General features: G+C 45.9%; 1 protein-coding gene across 1 annotated transcript in view; it reads right to left on the bottom strand.

Moving 5' to 3' along the window:
- The window catches only part of trappc9 (trafficking protein particle complex subunit 9), a 151413-nt gene that overhangs the window by 134264 nt on the left and 1719 nt on the right, over positions 1-15430 (bottom strand). Inside the window, 8 exon segments of the mRNA XM_060043676.1 lie at positions 124-250; positions 3380-3523; positions 8320-8536; positions 9353-9478; positions 10598-10719; positions 12548-12574; positions 13323-13448; positions 13925-14070. Of these exon segments, the coding sequence (XP_059899659.1) occupies positions 124-250; positions 3380-3523; positions 8320-8536; positions 9353-9478; positions 10598-10719; positions 12548-12574; positions 13323-13448; positions 13925-14070 (1035 nt within the window).

Here is a 15430-nt window from a genome sequence, read left to right as displayed (position 1 = left end):
TATTGGTATTTTTCAGCTCGTTTGTGCAGGACTCGAGAATACTTTGGACGTGATCATTCAAAGACTTTTGAGTTTGGTCTTTTAGCTTCACTAAGAAGGGGGCACTGGGAGGCAGGCTCCTACCTGACGATGGGAAGCTTGGTGAAGGGGACGGGGGGGAGCTTGAGGCCGTCGGGCAGGGTGATGACCTCCATCCCTCCGGGACACTTGGAGGTATAGTTCTCCAGGCTCTGGGTCACTTCTTTCTTCTCTGTGGATGGTTAAATGAGAAATAAGAATTGGACAGCGTTTTAAACGAGGCAACTTGAAGCGCAATCGTCCAAATGCGCTGCATCTCAATCTCCTCCTTGAGGTTATTCACGTGTCTTGGGTCGGATCGTGTGGTTGCTGAGGTATCAACTCTTGCTGAAGTGACAATGTAAACTGGGATCAGCAAAGTCTAAAATGGCACGGTTATAATCCGGCAATTAAAGACAAATTATGCCGCAGGGTATTCACATCCCAATCACGCACTCAGTGTGTGCGTGTGTGTGCTTTCCCTCAGCACAACGCCCTCGACAGGGACAAACAGTCCAGAACAGATAATGATTCAAGTTATAATGACTCCCCTTTGAAAGGACAGAAGAATATTCATTTAAACTTTAGCCTGAGATGCGTACACCAAACTGTATTTTTGCACCTGTATATTTGCACACTTGACTGCTTTTTCATTATATTTCTTTATTTATCTATGATACTATGTACTGGCAGAGCTAGTATTTTGAACTGAAAAATCTAACTCTACGTTAACGTATTGTGCTAAATGCAGGCAAAAAGAAAACGTATAATCCCGCAATAACTAAAATGACGTAATTAGATAATAACCATCTCTGAATGTTGTCGGTGGTACTGTTCACGTCCTGCTGGTACCTGGAGTGACCCAGGATGTCTAGGAACAACAACCTCAAACTGGGAGCGCTGAAGTGCTGTGTGGGGCACAAACACAAGCCTGCTGCGCCGGTGACTGTGAGAGCAGGTTTGACACACAGTACATTACACAGGATGTTCTCTGCTCAGCACAAATGTCACAGTACCATCTGAAGGACAGATCTGCGATCGGCCTCCCAGCAGGTGCAGATTCCCTTCCTTTTCTCAAGCCAAGTGCCGAGTTGTGTTGGCTTAGCTCTCTGCTTCCAGATGGATAAGGGTGCGCTTTATGAAGGGAAGGACAATCTGTAAAGAACAGATAGTCCTTCCGATCACTGATTGAATAATAGTTTGTCTTTTAGGTTGCAGTTATGGGGCAACCTGCGCGTCTTTCTGCTCAACTCACTTCTATAGAAGGGGTATGTCTGACATGTCTTTAAAGATAGCTTTTAAATCGATTCATTGTTTTGTACAGACCAGGCGAGCATCCCCATCAGACAAACTAGGTGTTCCTACACAACAAAACGATAAAATCTGAGCATACCTAAAAGTGGAAGCATATCGGATTGCAGGGAATCTGAATGAGCCTCACGTCCTCAAGTGTGATCGATCAAGAGAGTCGCTTGCCACCCATGTGCCGTTCCCCAAGTCTCCTAAATGTGTCATGGACCCCATTGTTTGTTGCAGAGTTCCCTTGGGTCTCTCGTTTCTCAGATAAACCTCACTGCATAAAAAAAGAAAGAAGATGTTTCCAAACTCATTCAACTAGAAAGGGCCAATCTCCTGACAGGCTGCAGGCTGATGGCATCCATGCGTCTTCAATAATTCCAGGTGTATGGAAGGCATACTTTACAAAGGCTTGCCACGATCTTTTGAAAACATGAAAATGTGCTGTGCCGTAAAGGAGGAATGAAGCGTCAGTGTGTTCCTGCATCTTTGTTAAAAACCAAGGGAGACAGAAGTAGGCCCCGCTTCACAGCTCTTCCCAAACCATTCGCTCGGTCTTGTCCATGCCACTTAGTTTTATATTTTTAACAAACTTGGGGAGTGATGGTAGTCACCGCTGGGAACTGTTAGCCACAGTGAGTTAGCCACGTTTTATAAAAATGCATCAACTACCTTGAGTGCCTAAGGGCTGGAACAGCCCCCTGCCACTACCTGACCCACAGGCTGCCATTGCTGAGCACCATCAGTGATATTGCACACGCACGGACGCTCACTCACGCACGCACACACTGAACGACCTTCTCCATCAGATCATACCTCATCATTATTATTCTTGTTTTCAACCAATCAGAGCCAGTCATTTCAATAACGATGGATAGTGTCCCAGCGATGACATGGCTGTTCCCTACAAAGCACACTTTTGAAGCCACGGTTGAAGACCTGACGTGACTTGAATGTCTTGTGACACTGTGTGCTCTCGCGACACAGAAAGAGAGGAACAGCGCGCGAGCAAAAAGCATTCCCTCTTCTTGTCTCCAGGGGGAGAGCGATGTGCACGGCCCATTGCACAGCACCCGCCACCAGCTCCCCGTTAAGAGGCTGAAGGCTGGAGGTTGGTAAAGGTTAACGCAAGGCTTCCCCTCGCCCCCCCCCCCCCCCCCCCCCCTCCTCCCTTATGTCTAAGTCTGTACTTGATTTTCCCTGCTCGGCACGCAGGGTCAAAGGTGAACTAAATCAATCGGTCAACTTTTGCCTGCTTGTTTATTAATTGATGTATCCGAGACGTCGAGGGGAGAACGTCTGTTGACGGAAAGGGGAGAGTGGGGATGCTGGTGCTACTGGAGCAAGATGGATGCTGGCAATGGGAGCAGTCCCCCCCCTCCCTCCTCAGAGCCTCTGCTGAGGAGTGTTCAATATTTTATACCACACGCTCCCTGCACCTACTTACACACAAACCCCCCCCCCCCCCCCCCTCTCTCTCTCTCTCTCTCTCTCTCTCTCTCTCTCTCTCTCTCTCTCTCTCTCTCTCTCTCTCTCTCTCTCTCTCTCTCTCTCTCTCTCTCTCTCTCTCTCTCTCTCTCTCTCTCTCTCTCTCTCTCTCTCTCTCTCTCTCTCTCTCTCTCTCTCTCTCTCTCTCTCTCTCTCTCTCTCTCTCTCTCTCTCTCCAACCAAGGATTATAATGGTCTCTATTGTCTAGCCAATGGACTGTCTGGCTGACCACCTTGGCAAAATAATACAACAATTTAACTACATTTCAGTCGCCCTTGTGCACGGAATATTTGGACGTTTAAACAAACCACTGGAGGGGAGGGGGGGGGGGGGGAGTCCTCTTTGCTGTGGCCAATGCACCACTGGATACAAGCTAAAAGATTGAGAATATCCCATCTGTTCCTACGCCCATGATCAAGCCAGAGAGAATGAACCCAACACACAGAACCAGGTAACCAAGCAACAAAGGCAAACAAGACAAGCGACAAACTAATTGCTGCCGTCCGACTTGGTCATCGGCCCATGAGATGAACCCACCTTGATCCGACACGAAGTCCAGCATGGTCTGCAGCAGGAAGGACAGGTGGCGCACCGAGAGCGCCGGGTTCCCCATGCGGCGCGAGGCGTACACCAGCTCGTGCAGGAGGCGCATCTGGACGGCCGCCCAGCCCCGGTGGGTCCCTGGAAGGGGGACGGCGAACATAAGGAGAAGTCTGAGCTACCTAGCAGCCCATGTAGGAGATAGGCCGTGACACGTATTCTCTGAACGGAAAACTTTAAAAACGTTCCGCATCGAGTACCACAAGGATCCACTTTGTTTATTCCGTTGTTGAGATGCCTGCTGGTGTAAATATTTCAGTTTATTTTCCACCACATGTGTACGCGCGCACACACACACACACACACACACACACACACACACACACACACACACACACACACACACACACACACACACACACACACACACACACACACACACACACACACACACACACACACACACACACACACACCGAGCCTGGTCTGCATGGCAGAGATCCACTAAAGGCCTACAGCAAAGACGAGCTTCTGACATGCACGGGCACCTGTGATCCTGGGCTGGGCTCCCTGCTGTTATCTGTGGAGGCTGGGGGAGACGACGGCGGGTTGGAAGAACAACCGCCACAAACAGGATTTGTAGCCTTAGCCCATTGCTTCACACTGATGCACACCTCAACCCGTGGCTACCATGATTATTGTGATTTTTTGTAAATTTGTAAAACTGTGACTAATAAGCATTCGGAAAGAGTGGCAGAGAAGATGGGCAAAAAAATTAAAAACATACTGTAAAATGCTAATCCTTTCTAAGCTATTTTCTCCACCACTTCATGGCGCTGCGCTCACTAAGAAGTCTATAAATAGAGGCGAGTTGTACCTGTCTGCCAGTGATTTCCTGCAAGTAATCCAGAGGACGCAGTGGAAGTGGCGTGCGCCCGCCCTTTCCCTCTCTCACTACCTGCCTATCTCACCCCCTTCAGAGCCCGGAGTGGCCTGAACAAATAAATGAGTGAATGGAGCAAAGGGGGGACAGGAGGAGATACTGGAAGAAGAAACGAAAAATTAAATAAATCGCCTAAAAATGAACCTCCACTTATTAGCCTTTTTCAAGAGTTTGTTCTCCGGAAAAGCCAGGAAAACAACCAGAGCTTAATTTGATTGTGCCCCCCTGGTTCGTGTTCCTCTGATAAGTCAGAGTGGACCCCCACCCTGTTGGAGCACTTTGCTGCCGCCCGCCTCACATCCCGACAGCATTGTTATGGGGCGAGGGGGGTTATGGCAGTTATGCTTTATGAGAGGAGCGCCCTCATTAACTTTAACATTGGTCCAGGCTATAAATAAGGAGGCCATTTAACCGATTCTCCCCGCATGCTACTCAAGTCACTTTTGTGTTTGCTTATTTGAGTGTTGCGCTCTGCTAAGACATTATCCCAAAGTGCATTTCAATGGGAATGCTTAATGCCGGCTTTAAAATGCACGCAATGTAAGCCCAATGCCATGGCAGCCGTTTTTTGTCAGTAACCTTCACATGCACCTCGCAATCTAGTTCAGCAAACTGAACTAGACAATGTTTGTTGAATATTTCAATTATTTATTTTGCTCTAAAAGCACGATGCTTAAAAGATTGACCTTGTAGGACAAAAAAGGAAAAAGCAAATGTAGTCTGTAGCACTGAAAAGGACAATCCGCAAGAGTGTTGCTGGGAGTAAATATGTTCTTTGAAGCAGACGTTTCACCACAATGAAGTAAAAACATCAACCGACGTAAAAAGGAGATTTCTTTGGAAATCAATGACAAATTGTACCATCTGTTGACCCTAAAAACCTCAATGGCTTAATATTTATTCAAGTCTATGGACGAGAGAACGACCAACTACCTTTTTTAAACTACTGAACGCTTAAGAAATAAATCAATACTGGCTTTTAAACATAGTGCATTGCGCGGTTTCGACTCGTCTTCTGCTTTCGCCTGGGCATCTGAAGTAAAAGTTTTCAAAAACGAAAGCAATCTTTAGCCTGAGCTGCAGTGCTAGCAATCAGGCTGCAGATAGCCTTCACCATCCATGGCTCATGAAAGGAAAAGGATTCCAAGTGGAGCGTTTTCTTTTAACGGTAGCCAGATAAATCACATGCTGTATGTGTGCAAGTGTGCTTGCGTGTGTGTCCGTGATTGAGAGATTAGGGCAGGGCTTGCTGTCTTCTGCATTTGAAACACTTGGACATGGAGTTGGGGCATCAGGTGAGGGTGGAGAGATACACAGATACTCCTGCAGAGGACTCGGTAGGAGAGCCCATCAGCTTGGCTCAAGCACGCTGAATTGTGTTTCCTCTGCGGGCAGAGTGGTCGACCTCAATGGGAAAAACAATGGAGGGAGAGCTCTGGAGACCCAGAGAGTGTGTTTTGAATGATGCCGTGGATACGATGGTGTGGATATTCCTCTCGGTGGTGCTGTGGAGGTGAGCATGTGTTCATTCTGTAGAAATGTTTCTCAGTCCAGCGGTTCGATTATCACTCTTTCTTAATTTTTCTAACCGCTCTCCCAAGATCCCGTCTTTTTGACTTGCTTCTCGTCTGGCTTTGTGATCCTCTGATGGAACGACAATGCACTAAATAGGTCAAAGGTCAGATGTTGAAAGGGGAATGAAAAATATCGGAATCAACCAACATGATAGGCATCACAATAAAGCTTTACAATCCCATACCTACAACATTATTGCAATGGTATCTATTAAAAGCTGATCCGCCCAATCCAATGAACAAACAGCATGGGAGCGAGAACACGTCCTGACATGGCCTTGTGCTTTGGGCTTTTTAACTAATAGAAAGTGGTTGTAAAATACTGGAATACAACCCAATAAACGATGAACTTGAGGAAACAAACTATATGAAAGATGAGATGAGATGAGCTGAGCTACGGATGCAGATGTGTTTAAATATGGACGGGGTTCCTGTGGGCCCTGTATCCGTGGTGGGGCAGCCTGTTCATCGATGACTCAAAGGGACGCGCCGAGGGAACCTGGAGCATCTGGGCGCCAGCGCTCCCCTGGCGTTGGAGCAGTCTGGGGATCTGCATGTTCTCCGCTTCGCATTCGGGTGCGCTCGGTGTCCTCTGCCCGCCTGTGAATCTCCCCGAGAAAGTGATCCTGGCGTATTCCTGTCGGGAAGCGGGATGTGGACCCGACAGTTGGCCCCTCTACCCCAGCCGTGACGTAGACTCAACTCAATCATGATGTGGCTCCATTTCCTTGTTTTTAAAAGGAGAATCGTGCCCCCCTTCCCTAGCCATTAAATAATGCGACCTTCTTTATTTTATCCTGGGGCAGGGCTGCCGACTTCTATAAGAGGAGGACAGGTGAATGCATCTTAGCTTAATCAGCAAGTGACCGGTTCACCATGCCAGACAATAAGAAGTGATGCAGGCAATAGCATGCGTTTAACCTGTTGAGGGAGTCATCCCCAATGCCAAACAATCTCCAAGTGGGGTCGGGTTGGCTTCGACTTTATTCAAAAGCCTTAGATAAGTCAATGCAAACAGCTGCATAACAAGCAAGATTGTTCAGGCCTTATACTCACCTATCCAGGGCTTTTGATTCAATGGATCATGCAGTATTGAAGCAAGGACTTTTCAGCCTAGGACTGTCTGAACAAACAGTCTGTTTGTTTGAAAACCGTCTGTTTGTTTCCCTTCTGGCTCCTTAGTTTATTCGATGCCAGAGATCCTTCCTTGGAAAGCTCCAATTCATTTTATAAATCAATAGTCTCGATCAACATGTCTACAGTCAAAATGTTCACTCTTATGTGGATGATGGCGGGATTTGCAGACCGCTATCACTAGCTTAATACTGTAAAATCTAGCTTTTTGGAATTTAAACTTGTTTTGAACCCTGACAAACCAAATCAAATGATATTTTCAAAAAGTTCAATCAAAGTCCTTAAACCTTCCTTCGAACCCCACTTTTCCTGGCTCTGGGACGGAGTCTGTAACCTTTACAATGCTAACACATGCTGGACACTATGTATACCTTTGGGCATTGAGGTTTAACACAAATGTAAAAGCCCTTGCTCAGCATTGGACGTTGTATGCTCAGGTTGGATGGTCTGCCTTGACAACGCGCAGACTTAACCGTTGGCATTGTCTTGTTTAGAAGGCTATTATAGGTCTGCTTCCAGCTTACGTTTAGATCACCTCCTTCAAAAAAGTATGGGTAAATTATAGTCTTTTCTCCCTGGACTTCGGCCTACTTTCTGTCTCCGAGGCCCGTATGGCTTTAGGCAAATGGGTGTTTGAAGTCACCCAAATGAGGTGCTGCTGCAAGACTGCAATTTATAGAAACAAGGACTAAAATCCTATGTCATCACCAAACAATTTGTGAACGGTCCATTCTGTTTCGAACGCAGGTAAAAATAAGTCTGTGACGCCAAAGTGCCTGTAAATATAATCTTCAATGTCAACATCCAAGGCATGCGGCAAGTAATGCTTGTTTGTTGACTTAAGCTCTGCCTGGAAAGCGGTGGACCGCGCCATCCGAGAGAGGGTTAAGCTTCTCAGACACTTTATATAATATTATATGTTGATGTCCGTGTACGAGAGAGGGTTAAGACCTGTGACAAATACTTTCGATATTTTATGATTATGTCTTTTCTTTTCTTGTAGATTGTAATATGCATGTCTGCAACCCGCTTAATGCGCTCCTGCCTATCTTGGCCAGGAGAAAAATGAATTTGTAAAATGAATTTGAATCTCATCGAGATTTTCCCTAGATAAATAAAGGCTAAATAAATAAATAATCTGTTAGTCCTCTAGACTAATGGACACTGGTAATGTCGCGCTGACAAAACAAGAGAAAGTTAATTTGATTTATAGTCAACAGGATGTCTGCACATCTCATGTTGGCCGAGTCGTACGCTGGCTGCCGGACCAGAAGGGGAAGGCTTACCTTTGCTGAAGTCCTTGGGGTCCAGGGAGAGGCTGTAGCCGGGCAGCGTCTCCAGGAGCAGCTTGTAGCAGGCCCTCCAGCCCGGCTCCGGGATGGTGGGCGCCACGCACTGCATGGCCGCCACACGCTTGAAGAAGGCCGACTTGCGCTGGAAGCCAATGAGGTCGTAGAGCTCCGACAGGATGCTGTAGCGCTGGATCTTCTCCTCCTCATTCAGCTGGAGGAGGGGGAGGAAGAGGAGGAGGAGGAGGGGGAGGAGGAGGGGGAGGAAGAGGAGGAGGAGGAGGGGGAGGAAGAGGAGGAGGGGGAGGAAGAGGAGGAGGAGGAGGGGGAGGAAGAGGAGGAGGAGGAGAGCACCAAGAGTATAAGACAATCACCAGGCAAGAAATAAAATGAGAACAATAGAAATACTACTTGGCAATCTGTGGTTATTGCAACAGCAGGAGTACCGTGCACAAAAGTAATTTCCAGATTGAAAAAAAGGATACCAATACAGCTCGGGAAACTAAAAGAATATAACTATAAAGTAAAAACAACTACCTATATTCTTTTTTTAACATTCAATAGCTCTGAAAACAATTCAAATAAACATTAGAAGTGTATCTTAATATAGTGCATTGCCCGTTACAAAGCTCGCTTGGCTTCCGGTATTCCCGCTTGCGGCTTTCTGGAGAACCGCTCATCCAAACAACCTCACACTCAGAGCTGCGGTGCCTCGGGTCCTCGGGAATGCACCCGCCGAGAGTGAAGTCAATCGGATGAACGGTCATCGATAAAATCAAAAGGAAAGACACGCATGCATACATACATACAGAGCATCCTGTAATTATAGTTGGATGCATGTGTTCACAAGCCGAGTTTAATTGGATTTTCATGCTATTCTTTCAAATCCCTCCAACTGTCAGTCAACAGGGGACTCCACCGCGGGGTCCCTGCATGAATTAGCCGGCGAACCCCAGAGAGACAATGAACCGTGTCCTCCGAAAGCCTGCGGGGCATGTCTCCCTGGCATGCGAAGCCCTGCGAGGTCTACCTGTCCGAGGTTGATGTACACGGCGTTCTGCAGGAACTCGGAGGCCTCCATGGCCCTCTTCTGGATGGCCAGCACCCTAACCGCCTTCACGCAGGCCTCCAGCTCGATCACGCCGGCGTTCTTGTACTACCATGGAAGAAGGTCACACCCACACATGGATCTGTGTCAAGGTCTTCACTGCCAAGAACATGCATGTCCGTGCTCATCGGTCAGGAGTGCAGCGACATGACGGCGCGCTCCAATGACCTGTGAATACTTTCATTACTTTACACAATACTATTTCCAGGAAACCCCCCGATTATTTGTGAATACGCTGGGCTTATTACGATTGTATGAAGCCCTACCTTAGGTTATCTGTGTGCGTGTGTGTGTGTTCACTTTTAAATCCAGCTCTCTGCAACCCTTCATTGCCCACCACTGCACTCAGTCTCTTTATTAAAATCCAATTAATATCTGAATGGCTGTGTGGTGCGATGCAATTTAATTCTGAACGAACTGGTAACAGGTTAAAGGACCGTGGAAGGTGAGAGCAGACAACTAATTGTAATAATGAAGATAAAGCAGTGTTGCGTTTAAATTGCTGGGTACAACAATGGGCCCTACTTTGACGCCCTGTAGTATCAATATTTCTTCAAAAGTAAGGCAGGGCATAGATTGGATAAATATAGCGCTTTACATAATGCTTGTTAAAAATCAGCCGATTCCCTTTGCCAACCGGCCTGCTCCCCTGAAGATCCTTTCGTGACGTGATGCATGTTAAACACAATGTACTGTCGACTACATCTCCATCTGCTTTGCGATCAAAGGGATAGCGCCCAGGTTCAGTGGCCGTCTCAGTGAAGGAAGATGAAACACTGACCCCTGTTGAGTCAGCCAGTTATGACAGTATACTCATTGTGTTAGAAATGTTCTTCATAATTCAAGTTTTATAACCAAGATGACATAATAATGTGTTAACGTTCATCATTTATTTGTATCAGCATATTCAACATTCACTGCAATCCATGCATTGGCCAAAATACAATTTGACTTGTACAGATGGCCCGACATGTTATAATTGTACAGAGGGGCCTACATGTTTGATGTGTACATAAGGGCTTCCATGGTCGACTTCAACAGAGGGGCCTACCTGGTTAAAGAGGGGCTTACATGTTAGACCTGTATACAGAGGGGCTTACATGTTAGACTTCTGTACAGAGGGGCCTACATGTTGAATACATGGTGCCAAAGCTGTCGCTGAATTACCTTGCCGTAGTAGGAGATGGCGTCTTTGTATTTCTCTATGATGTCCTCTGGGCTCAGGCAGTTCTTGGCGCGGCCGATCTCAGTGCTGGTGTCTGCACTGATCCCATTGGCTGAGAGGGCACCTGCACTCAAAGGACGGAGGGAATAGGGATGAGAGAAAGCAACGCCTACTTGGTGCTGATAGCCCCCTGGTAGTCTGGACAAGAAAATGAAGGCATGACAGTGACTACAGGAGTAAAGAGCCAAAATAAAATAAGAAGTGCCCTTCTATGGGCCCTGGGGTTGAAACGATATAACCAAACCCTAATTGTTGTAACCGCCACCTGCAAGCTAACGCAAAAGGAGTTCATCCTCAAAGGAACACGCCTTCACCCTAGGGTCTCCAAAACCACAGAGATCAGAAGGATCCTTCCTCTTAGGATAGCCAGCAAAAATAAATACTAAACCAAAAGAAAATGGGTTTTTTTTACACTAAAGAAAGTCTGGGGAAAAAAGAATTACAGGGTCAAATATGAACAGAAAATATTAGCATCACATCTTTGCTGCTGGGCATTCACTCACTCCAAAGGAGAATGATTCACCATATGTTCAAAGACAACACCCTCCACACCCCAAGAACTGAATGCTGGCTTTATATTCCCCCATTGCCTCCACCTCAAACCTTGATTTCTGGGGTGGGTCACTTTTCAGGGCTTTCTCGCTTCTTGAGCCGGAACAGATTCTGTATCATGTGATTTTCTAACTTTTGTCTGCAGCCTTGTTCCTTACATACTTAAACAAAGTTGAACACAAATAGACAGCGTGTCTTTCACCTCCCGTGCCCCACCAGTCGGGGGTCTCTTATAAATATTCTGTGATTTCAGGATGCCCCTGCCTACACAGAGCCACAATGATTCTCTGCGGCAGAGATTGAATTTCAATTTAAATGAAAAAAAAAAATAGGTAAATTCTAAGGTGCACCTCTCAATCTGATAAGAATACAGATTTTATATTGAGAGCGCATTGCCTAGCAACGGCGCTGGGTCCATAGCGACAAAGTGGCACTGTCGCTGTGATGAGCGTGTGAATAATGAGATGGTTACATTGTAAACATAGCTGCACGTCACACAAGGTGCCAATAAGAGACAGCAAAGCATGGGCGAGACCCAAGGATACGCTTCCATAACAACCTTTTATCGGCTCCATCAGTGTGATCCCATTGGATAGCTTTTCTGCTCTAGTCTCTCTACAAGTCCACCATACAAGCCAGCGTTACAATCTACAACAATAGCAACGCTGCCACCTCCTGGTGCGATCTGATCACTCATTTGATCCAGATTCATCCTAAAGATCCCATATTATGCTTTTTTGTGGGCTAATAATTGCATTTTGGGGTACTAATATCTAGGGTTACATACCTGTATAATATATATTATATAGGGTTACATACCTGTATACTAGAAATTCCCCTTATTATTTGTCTGTTTTAGATCATATCGCTATTCACACCCCAAGAAGTTGTAAACATTGTGGGCAGCTGGGAGGCGCGAATACTGCACTTCCAGAAACACGTCACACTACTACGGAAGCATAGTTTGAGCGCACACTAGCTGTTTCACACACTTAAAGAGGGGCGTTCTCGTTGCCCTTTCATATGGATTTGTGCAAAATTGTATTCTACCGCCAGTCACCAGGTGAAACTTGGGAGACAGGGATGCTAGCTACGATTGGTAGGGGAGATTAGAAGCCATTTATTTTTAACCGCTGGAAATATTTGCTTGCAAAATACCACAATGGAGACGCCCTAAAACAAACAACAAATAAAACACAATTGATCAAGGGTAGAAGGCGAATGAAGAATGGAAAGGGGTGAAAGTGCAGAGGGGGCGCCCCAAACTAAGCAAAAACCAAGACAGGCGGGGCTAACATCAGGGCGGCTAGTTGGGTTAGTTAGTGGGAGGCATACCATACCTGGGTCAATGAGAACCTCCTGTGCCCCTACACAGAGACAGACAGGGAGAAAGAATGCAGAGTTCACTCCATGACACAATGTTAGCAATGTTAGACGCGACAAACCACTCCTGCCGCTGGTTGGAGCTCGTAGCTGTGTCGGTGATGTTGGTTGTGGTAGCATTCTCCTTAGTATCAAGGCAACAAGCTGTGCTCGGACGTCATTGATAACTACAAGTATATGTTTACGTCAACAGTATTGATATGGTGCAATCAACTGGCATTTATTGCACTCTCTGTTGCTATGGAATTACGCGAGTCAAAAGGTACTTTCCAATCAACACAAATGCATCGTTATTCTTCTACTCTACGTGTTCTTAATATGAATGTTTACCATGTGATTATCTATGACTAAACTGTGAAGCTGTTGGCCTGCTTTGTGTTGGAAACGACATGTTCTAATGTCATCCATAGCATGTTAAACAGTAAGAGATTCAGTATTAACGCTGTCCAATGTTTTTCATTTGTGGAATTGTTGTTGTACGAGCGTTCAAGCCGGTTGTTGCAAATGTTGCAGCATAGCCATTATATTTTTTGCCACAAGCCACATGCATGCAAACGAAAGGGAATAGATAGGTTAGCCAAGATAAGTTTGAGTTGTGGGTTAGTGAAAAAGATTGTCTCACACGTGAGCCGCAAAACAGTCCTGACTAACTCGCAAACGTCAAGACGTCTACCATGAACCCACGGATGAAAGCGAACGTGCAGTAGACCTTTGTGTTATGGTGGCGCTTACCCGGCCTGTGGCGTTTCCCAGCATCTGCCGGCTGGGACTGTTTGGGTTTGCGGGCCCCGGTCTTCCCCGCCGTACCCCCAGGGTAGTGGAAGATGACTGAAGCCGAACACAGGCCCTCTAACGCAGCTATGGGGAGGGGATTGTGAGGACAAAACATGGATCAGACTCAGTAACAGATTGAAACACAATCAACAATCATTATGCAATCCATTGCCTCAAAGAATTTAGCTAAAATATTTGCCTTGGAAAAACCACCACGTTATGTTGAGTTTCAGTTTCAATTTGGATGTAAGATACAATTACAAAATGTGAAAAAAGAAAAGGATTACATTCTTCCAAAAAAATAATCACACCTGACACCAGCAAATTAAAGATAATTGACCACTTGGCTTGTAAAATTATTCAGGGTAAGATTTTGAAACAATTGCTTGGCCAATCGATTTTTTCCACTCTTTTTTTTTTACTGTCGCATCCTTTAAGACCTCACAAATGAGGTGTGTGGTCTTAAAGGACGCGGATAACATTCCCAGCAGAGGTTCCGTGCCTGAGGGACTCTTGGCGGCCTGCCGGACCTCTCGTGAGCTGCTGTCCTCCAGACTTACCGCCCAGCCACAGGAAGTCGTTGACTCCCCGCAGCAGCTCCACGGCCATGTGGTAGTGCACCAGGGCGTCCTGGAGCATGCCCGCCTGGAGACACAGGTCCCCCACGTGCTTCCTCATGCGGCCCTGGCAGCGCTTCTTATAATGCCTGGCAGAGACGGACCCCAGAGATGCCCACGTTGTTTTATTTTTGGAGCAGTCATGAATCCCGATGTGCTTTGTACCGTCTCACCGTTAACACAATGAGTTGGCTCTAATATTGCCACTATTTACACTATGCATTTAAAAGGGCAACACATTATCTAATGAAGTAAAACATTATAAAATATTGAATAATTTAAACATATTAATAAGATACTGTATTAATAAGATACTGTATTTTTAAAAAAGGTAAATAGAACTGGCTTACTGATTGGTTCAATAATTTACACGATTACAAGAACACCCATTGTCCCGGTATTATAACGTTTATTTGAATAAATAGTCTTGGTAGGTTTCCTTCTTTCCCCTGATGTGCGGCTGCTGTTTTTCACAGTGGAGCAGCGCTGCCTTTGTGACATTGTCATCTCTTATCTGACCAGGCGGCTCAGCGGGCCGCAGCGGAGGAAGACGTTCGCTGTCAGTGTCAAATGGGTCTTATCAGCTACGAGGAAGGACTATGAGCCACGAGGAGAAAGCAACAAGAGGGCAGGGGAACAATAGGGCCACACAATTGCTATCCTAAAACTCAGCAACACAGGGACTGAGGGGCTGGGAGAGGTCAAGTGTCAAGTGTCCGAGACTGGGAAGGTCAAGTTCAGATATGAAAGCACACTTCGCAAGTGACTCTACGATGTGTATAAAAAGGAATATGGCAATCTACATTTTCCAATCTTTCAGGTGATATGGTGCAGTGGTTGTCTAGGTGCCAATGTCTAGACACCCATGGGTGTCTTAATAATGAATAACATCGACTGCTGTTTCAGTGCTTATCAACGTTCCTTGATAAGCATTAAGTCAAAAGGATCACCAACAACAGCACTTGAACTCTGTCCCATTTTAAAGAAGCAATAAGGACGTGTGTCAAATCTATACATATCAATGCAGATTTTCCTCTGTGGGAACTAAACATCAAACAATATAATATAATAATTAATGCAGCACTTCAACGAGATGACTCGTTAAATACATAGTTGAATCCATCAAATTGAAGGTTTAACTATTGGGTCCGTTACTATGCCCGGCTGAATAATGTACTGTTTCTTCCCCATGAATGAGGATAGTGAGATGTGCGTGTTTGGCATGCTGCTTGATCTGACAGGGAAACAAAACCATCCAAATCCAGGATAGGGAATGTGTTGACCTCAGCTGCAGGCACTGGTGCATGTGTTCCGCAAAACCATATGATCATCGCCTCCAAAAATATGTAACCATCAGAGAGCAGCAGGGATGAACAACACAAAAATTAAAAGAAACTGCATATAGCTACTAAAGCACAGCTTTTCTAACCATATGGTTGCTTAGAGAGT

Source organism: Gadus macrocephalus, chromosome 22, assembly GCF_031168955.1.
Source record: "Gadus macrocephalus chromosome 22, ASM3116895v1".
Classification (NCBI taxonomy): Eukaryota; Metazoa; Chordata; class Actinopteri; order Gadiformes; family Gadidae; genus Gadus; species Gadus macrocephalus.
This window is presented reverse-complemented; position numbering and strand designations above follow the sequence as displayed.